The sequence below is a fragment of the Mus pahari genome, chromosome 10 (assembly GCF_900095145.1).
Source record: "Mus pahari chromosome 10, PAHARI_EIJ_v1.1, whole genome shotgun sequence".
Taxonomy (NCBI): domain Eukaryota; kingdom Metazoa; phylum Chordata; class Mammalia; order Rodentia; family Muridae; genus Mus; species Mus pahari.
The window spans coordinates 73290871-73311576 of NC_034599.1; the positions used below are offsets into that span (position 1 = coordinate 73290871).

The following is a 20706-nucleotide window of genomic DNA, read 5'->3' on the forward strand; positions in this document are numbered from 1 at the left end:
TCGGCAGAAAATGTGTTTAGCGATGATTACAAGGACACAACCATTTTCCCAAGGGATTGCTTCTGAGTTTCAGGTGGCATCACCTAACTTTTTACTTGTGCCAGAGTCCTCCCTCCTCCCATGTTCCCCTTTCCTTCTCTCCCTCCCCTTCCTCTCCCGCCTCTCTTTAAATAAAAACTAGGTGCTGGGGTCACATTCAGGGGTAGGCACCCTTTTTTAAATTAGGGAAACCGTAACATTTTCTTAGGGAGTTAAGTAAACATCATTATCTTAAAAAAAAAAAAAAGTCCCTCTCCACCGGTTTTTATACATATACAGTAACTACCACTACCAATACATACCTACCGGTGTGTGTGTGTGTGTGTGTGTGTGTGTGTGTGTGTGTGTGTACAGGGACGCGAACGCTTGCCATTTTCCCAAACTTCTGACTCATCGTCTGGAGGACAATGATTGATTTTTTTTTTCCACTTCACATAGCTGCCATGGATTGCCGCTCACAAGGATGGGCCTGTTTATTCACTCCGGGCATCGCTGGTAGAACGCTAGAGTAAACAAACCCCAGGTTCCCGGTGGCCGAGGAAATGGGCGCCCTCTGTTCTCCCCGGGGAGCAAGGAAGGTGGGGCCAGGTTGTGGCCACTGCGTTCAGAAACCTCTTTTCTCAGCCACCGGACAGCGCGACGTTAGCCAGGGAGAAGCCAGAAGCGCCATTGTGATGCAGCGGGATGGGTGGAGCCATCAAGTCTCAATTTAGATCCCTCTGCTTTTAGGCGCGCCCATTTCAGATTGCTAAACCCTGGTGTGAAACGGGACAGGCCGGGGCAGGAGGTGGCCAGCCACACCCCGCAGGGAGCGCACTTGGCGGATTGCAGGCCCCACGGGCAGACGACAAGATGCGCAGTCGGAGGCTCCTGAGCGCAGCCCACCTTCTCTGCGTGTGCGCGGTCGCGCTGGCCGCCCCCGGGTAGGAGCGCGGGCTGGAGGGCGCCCGCGCAGGGGATGCACGCGACTTGTGGGACGCACCAGGGGGGCTTTCTTTTAGGGTCCTTGTGCTGCGAAAACTTGTCAAAGAGCTTCGTTCTAGCTGTAGTTCACGCTGCTCTGCCTTTTGCCTCGCAACTTGTTGTTCCTCAATAATGTACCTCTTTTTTTCAGAGCCTTTTTTTTTCTCCCTCAACTGGATGTTTTTACCGTGACACTGTCAGTGTGACTGAGGTGACCGGAGTATGATGAGAATGCTATATCAGAGACTGTAGGAAGATTAACAAAAATTAGACTGTTTAAAGTGCTCCATTTCTTAAGAGTTTTTTTTTTTTTCCCAGCAAAGAAATAGTTATTTTTACGTGTATGTGTGTGTGTGTGTGTGTGTGTGTGTGTGTGTGTGTGTTCATTTGTAGCTCAGGCTGTGCAGTCTTCAGTTTTGAGTGGCAGGAGTCTAGGCGTGCAATTACCACACCTGGCCTCCTTGGGGGACTTTCATGTTTCCTAACCTGAAGATTTCACTGCTGGTATTTACTTTCAGGTGGTGATTTAAATTAATGAGTCCAGTTAGATGATTCCCCACCCCACCTCCCTTGGTTATATAGATTTGAGCAGGCTGAATCATAAATCTAGGGTGTGTGTGTGCACACACATGTGCTCGTGCGCGTGCTTCCTAAGAAAATAACGTGGAGATGAAGTCACCTTAACGAGGCTTGGAGACTTGCATTTGCAGTGACTTATTTTCCCTTCTGGCTACTGTGCCTTTGAACTGTTTGAGGAATTATGGTTTCTGTAGCATTTTATGGCCGTACTAAACAGCAGAGGCACCCCGTTCAGTGTAAATACTGTAGTGGAGCAGTGCAGAGACCCCCCTCTTTCAGAAATCAAAGCGGGGTGTGTGTAAATAAGAGACTTTGCCTTTCTTTTGTTGGCAACTCTTTAGGTCCCGCTTTGTGGTGACAACCCCAGGGATCATCAGACCCGGAGCAAATGTGACTATTGGGGTGGATCTCCTGGAAAATAGCCCCCCACAGGTCCTTGTAAAGGCTCAGGTGTTCAAGATAGCTTCCAATAAATCGACAGCCATCCTGGAAGCAGAAGGAGTCTTTCACAGAGGTAAGAGAAACTGCACTGTCTAACAGCCACACTTGGAATATGGTAATAGAGCCATGGGCTAGGCAACACAACAGAGGCACACAAACAAGTTTGCAGTGATTTCTACAGTGCCCCTTTGCAAATTTGCAGTGACTTCCACAGTGCCTGTTTGACTCTAACACTTGTGAAGTCTGAAATTGTCCCCGAGTGTTCCACCAAATGGACAAAGAGCCAGATTCCTTCTGTGTGTGGCTGCATCACATCAGACTGCAGGAGAAGAACATCCGGAGTTTCCTACGTGGGAGGTGTTTGTGGGCCTGGCCTGGCAACTCTGCTTGCCACCATTGCTCATATACAGATGGCAAGGAGGGTGGGAAATGCAGGCGAGTGTCTGCCCAGAGAATGGGCAGAGATAGATGTCTGTCTCACAGAACACCATGGTTATTGGGAGCAGTGGATTTTATTAAGTAAGCCAGTGGGAAGGAAAGAAGAGCGATGTAATTCAATTTTATAGAAGAGCAGCAACAACAAAACCTAAACAAACAAACAAAAACAAACTCCAGTAGATTAGAGGTGATGTGAGTGTGGGAGGGGGAAGAGAGCCTTGTGAAAAGTGTTGGCCAATTATAGAGAACCAACATCTTTTGTTTTGTTTCAAGCTCGAGTTCTAATCTGGCCAGGAGTATTTTTTTTTTTCTTTCTTTCTACTATTAAGGGAAAGTTAAACCTAGGGACTATTAATACCCACAACATCTTTTCCACCCCCCCCATTAAAATGGATATATATTCTCCTTTTTTCCTGATTACAAGAGCACATATATCCAGTGGGTGCAACTTGTTAAGCATTGTCAATAAAAGCCAAAAAAAAGTCAAATATAACTAAACGTGTGTTTATACCAGAGACTGAGGTGTAAATTCCTCTACTGTTGAGTTATTTATTTGTTTATTTACTTATTTATTTTTAAATCATGTAAAAGCATATAATGCATGCAGGATTTCACAATAATTCCTCATATAAAAATTTGTCCTTTTCCAGCATAGAAAAAAGAATGAAAGATATCATCAAGTGAGATAGAAGTTTATGCATATCTGTGACTCTTTCTCTACAGAAAGTTGACTGGCTGGGTAGGGAAATTTAAGCTGGGAATCTGGAACAGGGTTCTATGTGCTCTGACTGGCAGTTTTCCACTTTGGGAGCAAAGTCAGGGAGAGGAGTTATTTCTCTGGGGGAGGAAATGTAGACTGGTTCTGAACGTTTGGGCTGTTGTGTGTGCATGTGTGTCTGTGCGTGCGTGGACGCGCCTGCTTGTGCATGCACGTGTGTGCATGAATGTGTGCAGGCAAGAGGACTCATGGCTTGTCCCCGAGTCATTCGCTTGGCAGCCATCCACCTTATTTTTGAGATAGGATTTCCCATAGACCTGGAACTTGCTGATGACTTTGGCTTTTAGAGAACTACTTTGATTCTAAGGAGGTCTCCTAACTGTTCTGAGCATCAGATTCCTCATCAGCACAACGGAGGTGATGCAACTGTCCATCTTGTGCAGTTACCAAGTTAAAATCTTCTAGGATGTAGTCCTACTAGGCGTTCGTTACGCAATAGCTGCTGACAGTAGTGCTAGCCATAAAGAAGCAGACACAGAAGGCATATCCTTTTACACACGGAGACAGGCCTTACCTTGAATTATTGGACGTATCATTTCTGAAGATGAGCAAGCCCTTGTTTATGGTAGTAGCTGAAGAAACACTGAAGTGAGTTAACTCAAGGGCAATAATACATAAACAATTTCATCTTTGTTATTTATTCAACCAGAATTTATAACTTTGATGGCAGTTTTCCTGGAGTGTACAGGTCCAGAAGACCGTGAATGATTTTGACAAATAGTTGGGCTTTGCTTGCACATTTACTTATATTTTATATTTTATTTTATTTTATTTTATGGACATGAGTATTTGCCTGCATGTTTGTATGTATGCTACATATATGCAATGCCTGAGGGGACCAGGGAGGGCATCAGATCCCTTAGAATTGGTGTTGAAGACTGTTGTGAAACATCCCGTGGTTGCTGGGAATTGAACCGAGACCCTCTGGAAGCTAGTTCTCTTAACTGTTGAGCCACCTCTCTAAGCCTACTCTCTTATTTGTGCATTCTGCTCTTTCCCACACATTTCTTTGTCACTTTCCTCTATAATAAATCGCAACTGCCTTAGGGATGCATATTGTTATGGCTTGGTTTTAATGCTATTAGATTTTGTTTTTAACTTTGGAGAGGTACTCCCCCATATGTTCAAGGTTATATTGAAAGACCTGCCCTGGACTGGAATGGATCTTTAAAAAGGAAAGTGGGAAAATACAGTTCCCACCGGGAGTCTCTCGATTCCGAAGCTCACACTGCCAGAAGCACTCTCCCGCTTTGAAAGGAGAGTCTTACTGTACAGTCAGAGGCTGTTAATTGTTCTCCGAGCAGATGCTTCCTGTAATGCTAGGGCTTGAGGATGAAGGCATTCCTGCCTCCTTCTCCTCACATCCTTTGCTTTATCTGACTCCTGCAGTCCTGACAGTATGCTGACGGCTGAGACTTCTGTAGAGCCTGAATCTTTATGTTATTTGTGTTTTGTATTTTCCCATCACATAAGTTCAAACAAGTTCATTTTCGGTCTGATTAGTTCATTAATTCCCTCACGAAAAGGTTGGTTTTAATAGAGAGTTATCATCTAGTGGAGATAAGATTAGAAAAATTTGAGTGATTAGAAAAATCTCTGGGGGCTGGAGCGACGGCTCAATGGTTAAGACCACTGACTGCTCTTCCAGAGGTCCTGAGTTCATATCCCAGCAACCACATGGTGGCTTACAACCATCTGTAATGAGATCTGATGCCCTCTTCTGGTATTTCTGAAGACAGCTACAGTGTACTTATATATAATAAATAAATATATCTTTTAAAAAACAAAGAAATAAACAGAATAATCAAATAAAAAAATTAAAAAAAAAGAAAAATCTTTGGGCCAGGTGTGTGTGACAGTGTAAGAATGTATTTCTAGCTTAATTTGAGTCAGAAATACTGTCACACTATTATTAAGATTCAGATTATACAGTTTGCTTAATTTATATTTTTTGGGTGTGCCTTATTTTAATTTAATTTGTATGTGTGTGTATGTGTGTGTGTATGTATGTGTGTGTGTGTGTGTTTGAGTGTATATGTATGTGTGTGTGGTGGTTTGAGATAGGTCACATCTATCCCAGGCTGGCCTTGAACTCATTATGTAGTTGAGGTTAGTATTAAACTTGCGGTCCTCCTGCCTCAGCTTTCCAAGTGCTAGGCTTATAGGCACGTGCCATCAAACCCTAAAACAAGAATATACCTTATTATAGGCAGAAGAGGACGGCTTTCTTTCATGGAATAATTTATTTTTCTGACATATATGGGGGTGTGTGATCTGATTATGTGTGTGAATTCTAGTCTTTAAGGAGAAAAGTTTCTTCTAAGCTTTGTGGAGTTCTGCCTTTTCTGTTTGTTATTCAGACCCTTATCTTCTTGACCTTCATCTCCTTATCTTCTTGACCTTCATCTCCTTATCTTCTTGACCTTCATCTCTGCAGCGCCTTATCTTACTCCTTCACGTGCAAGAGGCAGCTCTGTTAACACAATCAAACATAGTGAGATCTCAGCTTGTGATGTGTGGGGGAGGAGAGGCTTGGATTGTGATGTTGGGTGAAGAGTGAGCCTTCTTCCTCTTCCTCTTCTTGGTTCTCTCTCCTTTGTGTCCTGGAAATTAACTTTTGTTTCTTGTTCCCTTCTTCACCTGGAACATTTTGTTTGTAATTGTCCCTTATTTTTTTTTTTCCAAACAAAATTTACATCAAATTACAAACGATAAACTTTTCCCCAGCCAAAGAAAGTTCTGCCACCAGTTCCAACTAAACCTGGTCTAAGAAAAAAATCTGGAGGTGGGAGGAAGGGGAAGGCTAGACAGATGGCCCAGAGGGTAAGTGCACAGGATGCTCTTCCAGAGGACCCTGGTTCAATTCCCACGTGGCAGGTACAGTCTGTAACATCAGTTCCAGGGGATCTGACACCCCCTCATACAGACATACATGCAGGCAAAACACAAATACATGTAAAAACCAAGAATCATTAAAAAAAAAAATAAAAAAAGAAAAAGAAAAGAAAGCTGAACTGAAGATGCCAATGGAAACATTTGGGAACCCCGCCTGAGCATCTCTGGCGAGTCTCTATTTATTTGGTCTCTTTGAGACAGGGTCTTACTATATATGTCCTTGGCTGGCCTGGAGGTCAAAATGTAGACCATTCTGGCCTTGAACTCACAGACATGCTCCTGCCTCCGTTCTTTGCCTTCTCATTGCAACACTGGGATGAAATAGTCTCCATATTTGTGTCCTCGGATAACTTGGCGTTTGATTTCGTGCTTAACTCTTGGAGAGTGACTAGAATCTGTTAATTTTATTTTTTAAGAAGGAAAGGGCTGGGACTGGAGAGGTGGCTCAGCAGTTAGAGGCACTTGCTGATATTGCAGGGGACCTGAGTTCTGTTCCTAACACCACTCTCACTGGGCCGCTCATAACCATGTATACTTCTAGTTCTACGGCATCCCATGCCCTCTTCTGGACTCTGTGGGCATGTATGTGCACGGGATGCACATACACAGACACAGGCACACACACGTAAAATAAAAATACCTGTTTAAAAAGTAAAAATCTCTCCTCTAATAGTTTTCTCTTTCTGAGTATGGAAGATTTTTTTTTTATTTTCCATTACTGTAAGGAAGGGGAATTTTAAATATTTGAGGTATTAGCTGAAAAATGGAAAAAAAAAAAGCCACCCAGCTCTGTAAGGATGGTCCCTTTGGCGGAGATAATGCTGTCAAATGTACCTTTCATCTGTGTAGATCAAGATCTGCCCCACAGATTTTGTGAAAGTACATTAATTAGTGTAGTGTGTAGGAGGATCCCAGGGCAGGTTCATACAGGCAATTCTGCACAAAGAACTCAGTCTAAGCCTGTACTTACATGAGAATTAATTTTAAATGGTGTAGGCTCTTCATTTACACATCTTTGCCATTGTGTGGGATAGATGCTCGTAGGGGTGGATACTGAGGGTAAAAGACCACATCAGGTGCTGGCCATTCTATCTAATGTTCTAGTTGGCTGTGGGACATGAGGACTTCTGCAGGCTTTAGTTTCCTTATCTGATACATAATGGTTTCTGATTATATAATTATTGGATAAAATAAAAAAATCTATGTATCTATCTATGTATCTGTCTGTCTGAGACAGTGTTTCTCTGTGTAGCCTTTGCTGTCCTGGAACTTGCTCTGCAGACTAGACTGGCCTTGAACTCAGATATGTGCCTACCTCTGCCTTCCAAGTGCTGGGACTAAAAGCATGTGCTGCCACTGCCAGGCTAAGAAGAAATATTCAAAGCGCTTATCAGGAACTGTCCAAGAAAGTATTAGCTACTGTGATTAGAGGAGAGCACCAATAATTCATGTCCAAGGTGATTATTAATCTCCTATTGAGATGACCCTGAAGTTGAAATAATAAAAAAAGGAATATATGTCACTAAGAGGCAATGAGAAGGCATTTAGTAATTAAGTACTGTTTGCTTATAATACTGAGGACACTGTTTAATTTCTACAAGTGGATGAAATAGACACTCAGAAATAAGAGGAAATATCCAGATTTTCTGACAGATAAGTCAGTGAATGGTGAGGCCTGAGCCCGAGGTTAGTTCTGTCTGGGTTGCAGGGACTGGAGGTGTACTGTACATATCTTTCTCGAGATCAGTGGTTCTCAACCTTCCTGACCCTTCTAGTACAGTTCCTAAATGTTCCTCATGTCGTGGTGACCCCCCCCCCAAACCATGAAATCATTTTCCTTGCTACTTCATAACTATATTTTTGCTACTGTTATGAATTATAATCTAAATATTTGTGTTTCTTGATGGTCTTAGGCGTGCCATGTTAAAGGGTCATTTCACCCCCCAAAGGGGTTGAGAGCCACTGCTCTGAATCATCTTCAGATTTGCTTGCAGTAGATTAGACTCGCATCTTATGAGACCTCATGTGGAGCTAAAGATTGTCAGTTGAGTTAGGCCTGGTAATACACACCAGTACTCTCAGCGCTTAAAAGGTTGAAACAGAAAGAGTTTGAGGATGGAGTTCGAGGCCAGCCTGGGCTACATAACAAGACTGTCTCCAAACGAAACAAAACGGACAATAACAATCACAAAAGAACTGGAAGATGAAATGCCACCTTTTCACTGAACTTTATTATGATCACTGTAGAGTGCTGGACTTGGAAGGGGCCATCAGGGTTAAGTCAACTCAATGATCCAATTGAGCCTGGGGACTGGGGCCTGCCCAAAGTCAAATTGCTTGTTGCTGGCAAAGCTGGAAATGGATCCTACTTCTTCAAATAGTGCAATGTTCTTCCTTTTGTCCCCTACAAAACTCTCACAACATATACACAAGCTATGTCTAAGACCTAAAATATACTTACAGATGTTGATTCTTCTCATATGGAAGAAAAACAAAAGGCCAGTGAAGCTTGAAACCACCGGAGTCCTGTGCAGTGTCCTGTGTTATGTTGGGTCGCTCCTGATGGACCGACTGAGAAGAGAGGATTGGTCAGAGAATGGCAGAGATCTAAATTCTATGCCGAGTTTCTCAGGGTGAGAACTGCATTTACAAAGTGGAGATTCAGGGCCACCCTTCGGACTCGGCGAAGGTCCAGTACCTACGTCTGAGTTACCGTCATCACAGATGATTCTCAGCCCTGTGAGATGAGAACACTGACCTGCCAGTGTCTCCCAAATTCTACTTGACCAAGCTTTGGAATGCCAGTGAGTGAGAGGCAAGCCCTGGCAAGCTCGATGACTCTCAGACTCTGAGAGAAGGCCCCTCTTGAATCTCTGAGCTTGCGTTTCAAGAATTTCCCGACCTTAAGCACTGGTGTTAACTTTTAGCACAGAAACAGCGTGTCCTGGGGTTTGGTTGTGAATCAGGGATTGAATGAGGTTGAGGGTAAACACGTTAATTTTTTAAACTTCAAGTTAAACATGCGTTGCTCATCTAACGCTGAGTGAGTCACTGTCCTCATGACTCACTGAAGGGCTGTGGTGGAAATAGAAAGCAGATCCTGGAAGAATTTGGGCTGGGTTACTGTTGAGCCTTTATATTTTGTTAGGTTGGTTTTGAAATGCTAAAACTTTCATGTTCCCAAAGGCGTTCCTTTAACTGAACATTCCATGGATGAATGAAGGCTAGGAGTAGGAGGAAGGATAATATTGGAGGATCCAGAAGAAGAATACTTTGAATTAAAAGCACAAAGCTGAGTGGGAGTGGGTGGGTAGGGGAGCAGGGTGGGGGGAGGTATAGGGAACTTTCGGGATAGCATTTGAAATGTAAATAAAGAAAATATCTAATAAAAAATAGCGCAAAGCTGAGTGAGTGTGCATTTCAGGCTCAGAACCTGGGAGGCTTGAGGCCGGAAGATTGCCATGAGTTTGAGAGAAGTAGGGGTTACAGTGTCAAGAGTTTCAATGGGTTACCTTGTTTCAAGAAATCAGACATACTAGGCAGTGGTAACCTACACCTTTAAGCCCAGCACTGCAGGGGCAGGGGCAGGGGCAGGGGCAGGGGCAGGGGCAGGGGCAGGGGCAGGGGAAGAGGCAGAGGCAGAGGCAGGTGGATCCCTGGGTTTGAGGCCAGCCTGATCTACAGAGTGAATTTGAGTACAGGCAGGGCTACACAGAAACTCTCTCCCAAAAACCAAAACCAAACCAAAACACTCTCAAAAACCAACTAACCAAAGACAGAAACTGAATTCTACCCTCTCTAAAATTGCACAGGTGGATTGGGGGCACTACTTTATAGATATGTGAGAGGAAGAAGCGGCTCTGGGGTGCTGTTTCTTAGTGGAGTGACTAGATGTAGCATAATGTATTGCACGTCAAAAGCTACAAGAGGTGTCAGTTAGATGGGTGAGTGGGTAAAGATGCTTGCAGCTGAACCTGAAGTCCATAGTTCGGTCCCTGAGACTCACCCATATGTGACACAGAGAGAGAGAGTTGTCCTCTGTTCTTCATTCAGGTTCAATGACACACACACACACACACACACACACACACACACACACACACGTAACTTAGAAATGTAAAAAAAACCAAAACCCTACAAGATGATTTTGCAGGCTTTAAACTATAAAGTGTTGATAAATATTTGATCCATGCTTTTAAATGGACACAATCTCTACACGCATTAAAACTTTACACTGTAGTCCATGAATAGATGTAGTTTTAGTGTATCTATTACTTTAAATACAATATATATCTTGAAAGATTGGGCCAGGTCTAGTCTCACACACTGAGTGCATCCAGAGTGGGAGTTGTGTTTCCTTCCTCTTGTGCAGATGAAATGCATCAAAGTTTGCAAACAGCGCTTCTCTCTCACTCTGTGCCATGACACTGTTTTCTTCTCCCTTTAGAGGGCTACAGATGCCTGTTCATAGCCCCCTCCTTGGCTTTGGCATAGTCGGTGTTTGCTGGGAACCATTATTTCCACCTTAAAGATGGGAAGGAAGGGTGTGCTGCAGGAATGAACCAACTTGCCGCAGTGGTGGTTGGAGTGGCAGCCTTGAGGGGCAGGTAGCAGTTTCTGTGTGTGCTTTCTGAGAACATGCTTCAGTTCTCTCCGGGAGTGAGTCAGTCTGGGGAGGCAGCCAGGTGGTTTTAAAATTATCTCTAGGGAAAGAATTTAAGGCATGGTTTTCATAAAGACTAATTAATAGATTCCAAGACCATCTGAGCTGCACGAGAGAGGTACAACTTAAAAGAATATGACAGAGCGGACACGGGTGGGGAGCGACACGGACATAGTTGGAGTGGACATGGGTGGGGGAGGAAAGTGTGACATCCCAGAAAGCCAGGAGCGAGAGAAAAGACAGTCCTGGGCTGGAAGTTCTTTTGACAGAGTCTTTCTAGGTAGCCCAGGCTGGCCTTAAACTTGTGATCTCCCTGCCTCTTTTTCTGAGTGCTGAGATTACAGGTGTGTACTTCCACCCCCGCACCACTTTTTCATTTGATGAAAGAGAAGATGGACAAGTAAGGCAAGAAATATTTTTGACAGAAGCATACAATTACAGTAGAATTTTAGGAGGGTGTTGCCATAGTTACCACCTTCTTCTAAATCATGGAGATCTGGCTACCTTCTTCTAGGAAGTAGGGCCAGGGAGAGGAATGTTAAAAAGGAAAACTCTTCCCTGGTGGTGGCATAAGATGGGCCACTGGTGGATTGTGAGAAATTGGAATGAAAGGGCTGGGCTGTGTGTGTGTGTGTGTGTGTGTAAAGGGCTGTTTGTGATGTCATTGTGCCTCTTTAGAGGCATAAGGGGGTGGGATGAATTTATTCCCACCATGTTTGTTGGTGTATGAGGTGGCATTCTGAGTCATCATTTTTGACTCATATTTTGGTCAGGGTCAAAATAACAATCATGTAAAAGTGTAGTGACAGATGACAGAACTTGAGGTGGAGGGCTGGAGTGAGTCTTGCTCTTTTTTTACTGGTTTCATAGAAAAGTTCTAGGAATTGACTTTGTTTAGATTATTAGTGTGTATTGCTTGTGCAAAATGATGTATTTTATGATGACATTTTCATAGACTTCTCTCTTGTACTTGCTCATGTTCCCCCTCCCTTCTCTCGTTCCCACCCCTCCTGGTTGTCTCCTTTCTTACATACACACACACACACACACCACCACCACCACCACCACCACCACCACCACCACCCAGATTCTGCGTATGAGAGGAAACATGGTGTTTGTCGATACTTGTTCATCACCATGGTTTGCCTGCCAGGCCCTGGGTGAAGTAGCTCCAAGATCTAGTTGGGGAATAGCAGTGGGGAACTAGTGGGCAGGTCTGTGGGACTTTTAATTTGAGGAAATGATTCATGAATTAAAATCTAAAAGGCAGACTGAGTGATGAAGAAAGTTGGACTAAGTGGCGATGCACGTCTTCTAAGAATAGGGCCGTAGCTTCCGTGTAGCAGGAGTTGTGTTTATGAACAGGTAGCTACAGACTAGTTTAGCATTACTGGGTTGAAATATGTGTTAAGTGTCTTAAGGAACATAGAGAAGGCATTCATTATATTCAGTATTTTAAATATTTATTCTATGCCAAACTCTATACGATTATGTTGTAATGACTGTTTTGGAAATAATTCCTGGGTCTGTGCCATCCTATCAGGAGGAACTGTGGGTCAAAGTGGGAGGTTTAAAGCCACATTGAAAGTACACTCTCTTGAATCACCCAGCAACAGTAGTTGTTGAGTAGCATTGTTACATGAGATATTTTTTGGCGCTGTACCATCTAATGTGGGAGCCATTAGTTATATGCAGTGTTTTTACTACTACTACTACTACTACTACTACTACTACTACTACTACTACTACTATATAGAGAGGGTCTCACTGTGTAGCCCTGGATGGCCTAGAGTTTGCTGTGAAGACCATGTTTGGCCTCAAATTCACAGAGATTTACATATTTCTATCTCTTGATTATTGAGTATTAAAGACATGTGCCACCATGCCCAACCTCACAAATAGTTTTTGAATATGTGGAATGGGACTTATATGACTTGAGATAAGCCACGACTATAAAATACATACTAGATTTTAAATATTGCTACCCAAAATAATTAAACTCATAACTTTAAATAAATATGTTTGACAATAGTATTTTGAACATACTGGGTTAAGTAAGATATGTTATTGAATTTAATTTCACTCAAGTTTTTCTTTTTGTTGTTAAGACATTGCTTTAGAGCATTGATCACAATACCTGACATATAGTAATATTCCACAGTTAGGTAGCTGTCTTTCTCTTTGCATTTCCTGGGGTCAGATATGGAGGCTCCCACCTCCTTCTGAGCACAAACATGTCCTCTCTCTGTTGTTGGCATTCGTGGACATTCAACCTTGTTCCTTAAGGAAGGAGGAGGGAGTGTTCCCACAGTCCACCATGCCACAGGGGGATGACAGTCTTTTATTGAAAAGGGTAAATGTAGGCTTTGCTGTAGACTTCTGTCTTTATTGCTATTACTGAACACTACCTTATAGCTTTAAAGCAGCCATAGAGAAACGGGTGAGCAACTTGAAAGTTTGTATGCCGTTGACTAACAGTGAAAGATTGTTCTCCCTGACCCATCTGTTTAAAAACGAAAAACCATTTTTAGTTCATGAACTTACACAAAAGTGTGGGCCAAGTTTGTTCTGCAGGCTGTGGATGGCCTGCCTGACTTAGTAAGTACTCTATGTTTGTAAGTCGGGAACCTGCTCGACTCTTGCTTTCCCATTTGTATTGAACCTTAGTTTAAATTTATCTTACTTTAGTGGGTTTCTGTTTGATCTTATCTCACTGAGCCGTATACATGGAACATGTATGAATGTCATAGTTATTGAAATATTTATAAGCAAGGGGAAGCAGGAGAGGAAAAATAACTAAGAGTGTGTAAGAGTCCAAAGGAGGGTTTAAAAGAGACTGTAAAATACTTATACTTTCTGTATTGACTCAATTAGTTTATTTGCTTTTGTTTTTGTTGCCAAAACTACATTAAACGGTCAAAGAGAAACACTGTATTTTAAAGTTCTGTGTCCCACAGATTTGTGGTAGAAAATGGTCATCTTTTTTGTAGTTCATCTGGAGATAAAATACTTTTCTGCATAATGAGAGAATATTTAATAAACTGGTAAAGAGGTAAGAAATTTAACATAAGTTTATTTTTGCACATGACTGCATAGCAAAGAACTGCCAAAGATATTAAGCCTCAGCCTCAAATATTAAAGTTGGGCAGATACACAGTGGAAAAACTTTTTTTATTTTTTAATAAAGAGATATTTGGACCTAATTTTATTACCAAATGTCCTCTAGTCTTCCTGGTCACCGATTCTCCAGAGCTACTTGGTGAGGTCAGATGTCAGGTGAGGCAGCAGATGTGTGTTTTAAAACTTGAGGAAAGATTCATACCTCTGTATGCTCATTACACAACCTAAAACCAACCTTGACTCTATTTGTAAATCAAACGGCCAGTTTTCCCACCCGTGCCAAGTGTGAAGTCTACAGAGGAGGCTTCCTTTGAGTTACTGCCTGCTGAGGGGCAGAGGCAGCAGTCTGGAAGGCTCTGAGAAGTGATCAGAGGCCACAGTTGCCTGGAACAACGGGCTGTAAGAACTTTAAAAGTGGAGTGCATCCTTAGTGATTGAGAGAGTGGGAGCCACCTTTCAGGAGACAGCCATTTCCCATGTCTGAGTGGAACCTGGCCAAAATCAAAAAGGAAAAAAAAATGTTCCCAAAGGTTTGCAAATATTATCTGCTTAACTCTCACCCTAGCAGCAGCAGAGAAAGGGGTTATTAAAAGGGGTTATTATTTGTCTTCTACACTGCTTTCCTTCCCAATCCCCTCCCCCTTTTATGACTTGATGACCCAAGTTATTGTAAAATCTTTAGACTTTCAAATAAGTCCTGTACTAAGACTCAGTGAGTGCCTAGGAAATTCCAAGATATATTTTTAAATTTACAGAGACGACAGCAGGAATAGCAATAAATAACGTTAAACACTTAAAGTTGACCTTTTAATAAGGATTCATGAGATGAGTGGCAGCCCTCAACTGTTCTATCTACACACTACCTGAGATGCAGGATCCAGCCGGCGCTAGGGAGGCTGGGACATCTCTGCTCCTGTAGCCTCTCTTCTGGCTCTCCATCTTTCCTGGTTCTGTATCTTTCCTGGTTCTGTGAGGGAGGTCATCATAGGTCTGTAGTGGGACCCAGGCACGCAACTCCTCCAGCTTTGATCTCCCGAGAAACCCTTCAAAGGTCTGAGCTGACTAAAAGCTACACCCAAAACAAACAAAACAAAACAAGACCAAACAAATCGAGTGTTATTGTGAAATGAGATTTCTAGTGAGTCTGTTTGGAATGGGCAGTATGCTTGTCCTCCAGTTAGTCAGTGTATGAGATTCATTTTTTGCAGGCTCCCAACTGATTTCCTCTTCCTCCTTGCCTGATGTCACATGGGTAGCGATCAGTGCTCATATTTCTATCCCTCCTCAGTCTTTGTAAATGTGATGTCCGTGGGAGGCAGCCTGTGTGTGTGAGATCAGAGTAAAAAGGAAGCACACAGTTTCTGCCATTCCCCGGGGCTGACAAAATAGCTAACCCGGTAGATTTATCCCGTAGCGATGGAAACTAGGTACCTCTCAGGAATCCGCTGGTTTGCTGGGGCACGACTCTCCGCACTTCAGCTTTTTATACTTGATTTTGGTGTGGGACACCGTGGTGCCTGCTCTCTTGTAGCACCCACATCCACTTACAGGAGAAAGGTGCTTTCATCTAAACTGTAGGGTGTGCCCCAGCTCTCTGAGCCTCCTGTTAGCTAGAGATCGGACTCGCGCAAGGTTGCCTCCTCCTGGGGATGGCCTGTTTAGGTACCAGGGTCCACATAGATGACGAGAGCAAGGAATCCAAGATGAGATTTAAAACCTCTATGATTAAGGAGCTAGGGACATTCACAAACAGGCCAGCCAGATGAAACTCTTGACAATAGCCAGCGCTGCAAGAGCGGATACTGAGACCAATCACAGCTGGTCTAATCCAAGAGGCAAGCTGCCTGTTGAGAGTCTTGGGTGATTCCATTTGTAAAATAAGGATAAAAGAATTATTGGAACATTCGCTCAGAATGTCTCTCTGTCCACGAAGCTCCTACTTGGAACAGAAACTTCTACACTAAACCGAGCTGAAACGGTGAGACCCGTGGTATCGCAGCTGTTAGAATTGGTGCAAACTATAGAAGAAACTCAGAGGCAGGCAGTTTCCTTGATTTCAGTCTTGTGAAGATGGTTGGAGTGTAGGTCCATAGAAATGTATGTATTGCTTTGATTCATAAAAAATTTACAAAAGAAGGTATTTTGTCAGATCTTGTTGGTTGTTTTATTGTTTCTAAATAAAAATGTCAGAGCTCCATCTGCCAGGACACCACTGTAGAACAGAAATATAATTCAACAATGCCAATAATAGATCGTTCTCTAGTGACTGTATTAAAAAAAAGTAAAATGAACTATACAAATTAATTTTGATAGTACACTTTATTTGAGTGAGATGATTTATTATTTGTAAATACAGATACAATGACTACACAAAATCCTTATAAAAACCATTGCCGAATATTTTGCTCTATGTTTTGGTCTAAGGAATCAGGTGCATTTTACAGATGTCACATGTGTCTGCTGCCCGCTCTGTGGGATGGCCTAGCTTCCGGTGCCTGCTCTGTGGGATGGCCTAGCTTCCGGTGCCCGCTCTGTGGGATGGCCTAGCTTCTGGTGCCCGCTCTGTGGGATGGCCTAGCTTCTGGTGCCCGCTCTGTGGGATGGCCTAGCTTCTGGTGCCCGCTCTGTGGGATGGCCTAGCTTCCGGTGCTCGCTGTGTGGGATGGCCTAGCTTCCGGTGCTCGCTGTGTGGGATGGCCTAGCTTCCGGTGCCTGCTCTGTAGGATGGCCTAGCTTCCGGTGCTCGCTGTGTGGGATTGCCTAGCTTCAGAAGTTTGATGGGGTTTTTTCTTTTGTCATCCCTGTATGCTTGTTTGAGACTTGTTCTTGTATTTGTTATTTTTGAGCTCAAGCTGGCCTCGAACTTGTGATCCTCCTGCCTCAGCCCTCTGAGGACTGGGATGTTGGTGTACTCCAACACGCTGGGGTGAGCTTTGCCAGTTAATTTTGTTTGTTTCCAAGATTTCCCAATTATCTATTGCTGGAAACAAGCCATCCCAAAGTTTAGTAGCTCAACAGAAAGTGATGACCTCTTCTCACTGGTCTCCATTGGCTTGCACGCCAAAGGCTCACGATTGCTGCCTGACTAGTTACAGAGTCCCAGAGCCCCAAGGTTTCATTAATACTCTGTCTGCAGCTTTTCTTCACTCTCAATTCATCTCATCTCATATCTTTATCTATGTGTATGTATGTATGTATGTATGTATGTATGTATGTATGTACTTCAGACTCTACATGCAGGGGCATACTCTGTGCACACACATATGAACATGGAGACACAAATATACCATGAAAGAAGTAGTGTGACCAAACAACTTAAACACTCAATAAATAATGGATCATAACCTACTAAACAAAACAAAATATGATAAGGTCCTGCTGATATATACATATCATATACATATACATAGATACATATATGTGTATGTATGTGTACTGGCTAGTTTTGTGTCAACTTGACACAGCTGGAGTTATCACAGAGAAAGGAGCTTTAGTTGAGGAAATGCCTACATGAAATCCAGCTGTGGGGCATTTTCTCAATTAGTGATCAAGGGGGAAAGGCCCCTTGTGGGTGGGACCGTCCCTGGGCTGGTAGTCTTGGGTTCTATAAGAGAGCAAGCTGAGCAAGCCAGGGCAAGCAAGCCAGTAAAGAACATCCCTCCATGGCTTCTGCATCAGCTCCTGCTTTCTGACCTGCTTGAGTTCCAGTCCTGACATCCTTTGGTGATAAACAGCAATATGGAAAATGTAAGCTGAATAAACCCTTTCCTCCCCAATTTATTTCTTGGCCATGATGTTGTGCAGGAATGGAAACCCTGACTAAGACAGTATGTATGTATGTATATATATGTATAATCCTACAGCATATAATCATTTCTTCCTTCCCCTCTTCCCTCCAGCCCTTCCCATGAACCCCTTTGCTCTGTCTCAAATCCATGGATTCTGTGTGATTGTCTTTTACGTTTTAGCTTTCTGCCCTCTCATGTCCCCTTAGAGTATTCTTTCTCTGGCCACACCCATGGTTAACTGACCCCTCTGTGGAGTTGTGTATACTAATCTGTTCCTAAATGCTTGTCTGGGAGGACTACTTCCTCATTCCCAAGTGTGTACAGAGAATGTCGGGTAGTGTATTTCTGATTCTCAAAGAAGCCAGTCAACAACTTAAAAAAAAAAAAGCCTGTGAAGGAGGTTGTATTTATATATCTCTACAAGTTTTTCTTTTACCAAGTATAGTTCCTGATATAGCCTTTCAGTATCACTTAAATTCAGTATAGATTATAAATATCCCGTGAGGGCTGGTGAGATGGCTCAGTGGGTAAGAGCACCCGACTGCTCTTCTGAAGGTCTGGAGTTCAAATCCCAGCAACCACATGGTGGCTCATAACCATCCGTAACAAGATTGACGACCTCTTCTGGAGTGTCTGAAGACAGCTAGAGTGTACTTACATATAATAAATAAATAAATCTTAAAATAAATAAATAAATATCCTGTGAGACATGAACGCTTGATAAACATAGAGTGTTCCTGTACAACCATGTTTATATCCAGCTATGACATCAGCATGTCAGAGTCTCCTGCATCCCCCTGTTATTGCAGCACCACACATAAGAGTTGAGGTGGCAACCACCTAAGTGCCCATTAATAGATAAGTGGGTAAGGAAACGTAGTGTATATATTCATAGAGGAATACTGTTTGACTCTGAGAAAGGCAACCCTGACATTTGCAATGTGGGTGAAGCTGAGGACATGGTATGATTTCACTATATGTAGTTTTAAAAAGTTGAACTTTAAGGAAAGGAGACCAAAGTGCTGGTTATCCAGCTAGGGGCTTCATGGGAGATGTTGGTCAAATAATAAAAAAAAAAAAATCTAGTTAGACAAGAGGAATAAATACCAGTGTCCATCATGGCTCCGACTCCTAGTGACATTTTTATGTACTTGAGAATTGCCAATAGGGTAAAACGTAGTTGCTCTAACAGCAAATCCAAGTATCTGTGAGGCGGTGCATCTCAAGTTAGCCACCCCACAGGTTATACACATGTCAATACATCATACTGTAGATCATAAATTTATTTAAGTTTTTCCCTGTTAAATAAGATAATGAGAAACATAAAAAGGATAACTGCCAGATTAGACCCATCTTACAATTGCTGGTGCCCAGCTTGGTTCGGCTCAGCCAGCTCTGGCTTTGGTAGGGTCACAGTGTCCTGCTCTGCTGTGCATTCTCTGTCCTGGTTCTTCCCCTTCCTCTCCTGACTGACTCCTTCCATCTCACCGCACTAGAGGTCAGTGTCATCTTCCCAGGCACCCCTTCGAAGCGCTCCCACCTCTGTCTTCCAACATCCAATCAACTCTCTTCACTTTTTCTACATTTTGTTCAGTGTCCTATTATGTCAGACTCCCCTCTTTGCAGGAGTGCTTATAGATAGCTGCTCCATGCTGGCTGGTAATCAATGATGGTGCATTGCCTGGTGATCCTGCAAACCTATTTCTAGTCCCTTGACTTCACCGGAAGACTGCTGTTTAAAATGGATGCGTACACATCTGGGAATATGCACGATTGTTTCATAATGTGAAGTTAGAAAATACACTAATTTCCACTTATTTTATTTTTGAGGCAGGTTTTTGATATGCGGCCCAGGCTGGTGTTGAATGCATGGTATAGTCCAGGCTAGCCTCAGACTCATGGTGATCTTCCTGCTTTAGCCTTCCAGAAGCTGGGATTACAGGTGTGAGCCATCACTCAGTTACTATTTTATTTTATTTTTTCTTTGAGCAAGATTAAGCAATTCAGGTTCTTGATGTTTAATATCTTGAATGAGGAAGTATACATAGCCCACTTTAAAAATGTAGATTGATATTGGTGATATATGTCACAAGCTTTACTGATGGTATGTTTCCTCATAAACAATTGGGGAATGTTGCTATAGAGACAAGCTGGCATCCTGGTAGACACCTCTCTAAGCTTTCTGGTACTCTGATGACCTTCAAGTGCTTCTTGTGTGTCTGTATATTATTGGTGACAGCAGCCTCCCCACAAGACACTGTGTGTGTTTGCAACAATGATCAACACTTTCTTCTTATGGATGAAAATAGTGAGCTGTAGAAACAGGTCCAAGGACAGAAAAGAGCAAATTCACGACAGAACCCTGTGTGTGGTGTGAGTTCAGAGCCTGCTGTTAATTCTTACTCTGTACTGGGCCATCTTGTATCTCCCGGCTCTCACACGGTAGACTCAGTATGTCTTCAGCTGAGAGAGACACTGCGACCCCTTAAACAGGTAGTTCTTCAGGAAAGGGTCTACTTTCACATGTGATGGGAATGTTGGATAAGGTCTTTGGCAATTTTAACTTGAAACTATTTTTCCTTGAAGTAAATGGGTCTGATGAAAAATTGGCATGCGTTGAACCACCGGTCTTATTTTTAGAAAGTGCACATGAAAAATAGTCTGTACCAGCCGGACCCTTGTGAATCACTGCTGTGGTCTGGCTCACCCTGGCATGACTGACGCCTCCCTTTATCATGAGTGTCTGAGAACAGGAAGAGTGAGCCGCACTGGGGACAGATCTCGGGGCAGGGCACAAGCTAGATACCATGTAGCCCTGGGTGCAATCTCCTGTACTACAACCCCAGAGAAATGGAACAACAACAACATCCCCTCCCTGAGCTCCAATCCTCAGATTCTCTGGTCCTCTCTGAAGCTTCCCCCAAACCCAGAACCTTAACAATGGCAAGAGCAGCTCCGGTGAGAGCTAAGGGGACCGGTAGAACTTGCTGGGATTTCATCCC

General features: G+C 43.1%; 1 protein-coding gene across 1 annotated transcript in view; it reads left to right on the forward strand.

The window, feature by feature from the left end:
* The first annotated feature begins 555 nt into the window (after nucleotides 1–555).
* Cd109 (CD109 molecule) overlaps nucleotides 556–20706 on the forward strand; it is a 103948-nt gene continuing 83797 nt past the window's right edge. Inside the window, exons 1-2 of the mRNA XM_021206550.1 lie at nucleotides 556–962; nucleotides 1923–2095. Coding sequence (XP_021062209.1) covers nucleotides 892–962; nucleotides 1923–2095 — 244 coding nt within the window. The 5' untranslated portion in view covers nucleotides 556–891. The remainder of the gene's footprint in view (nucleotides 963–1922; nucleotides 2096–20706) is intronic.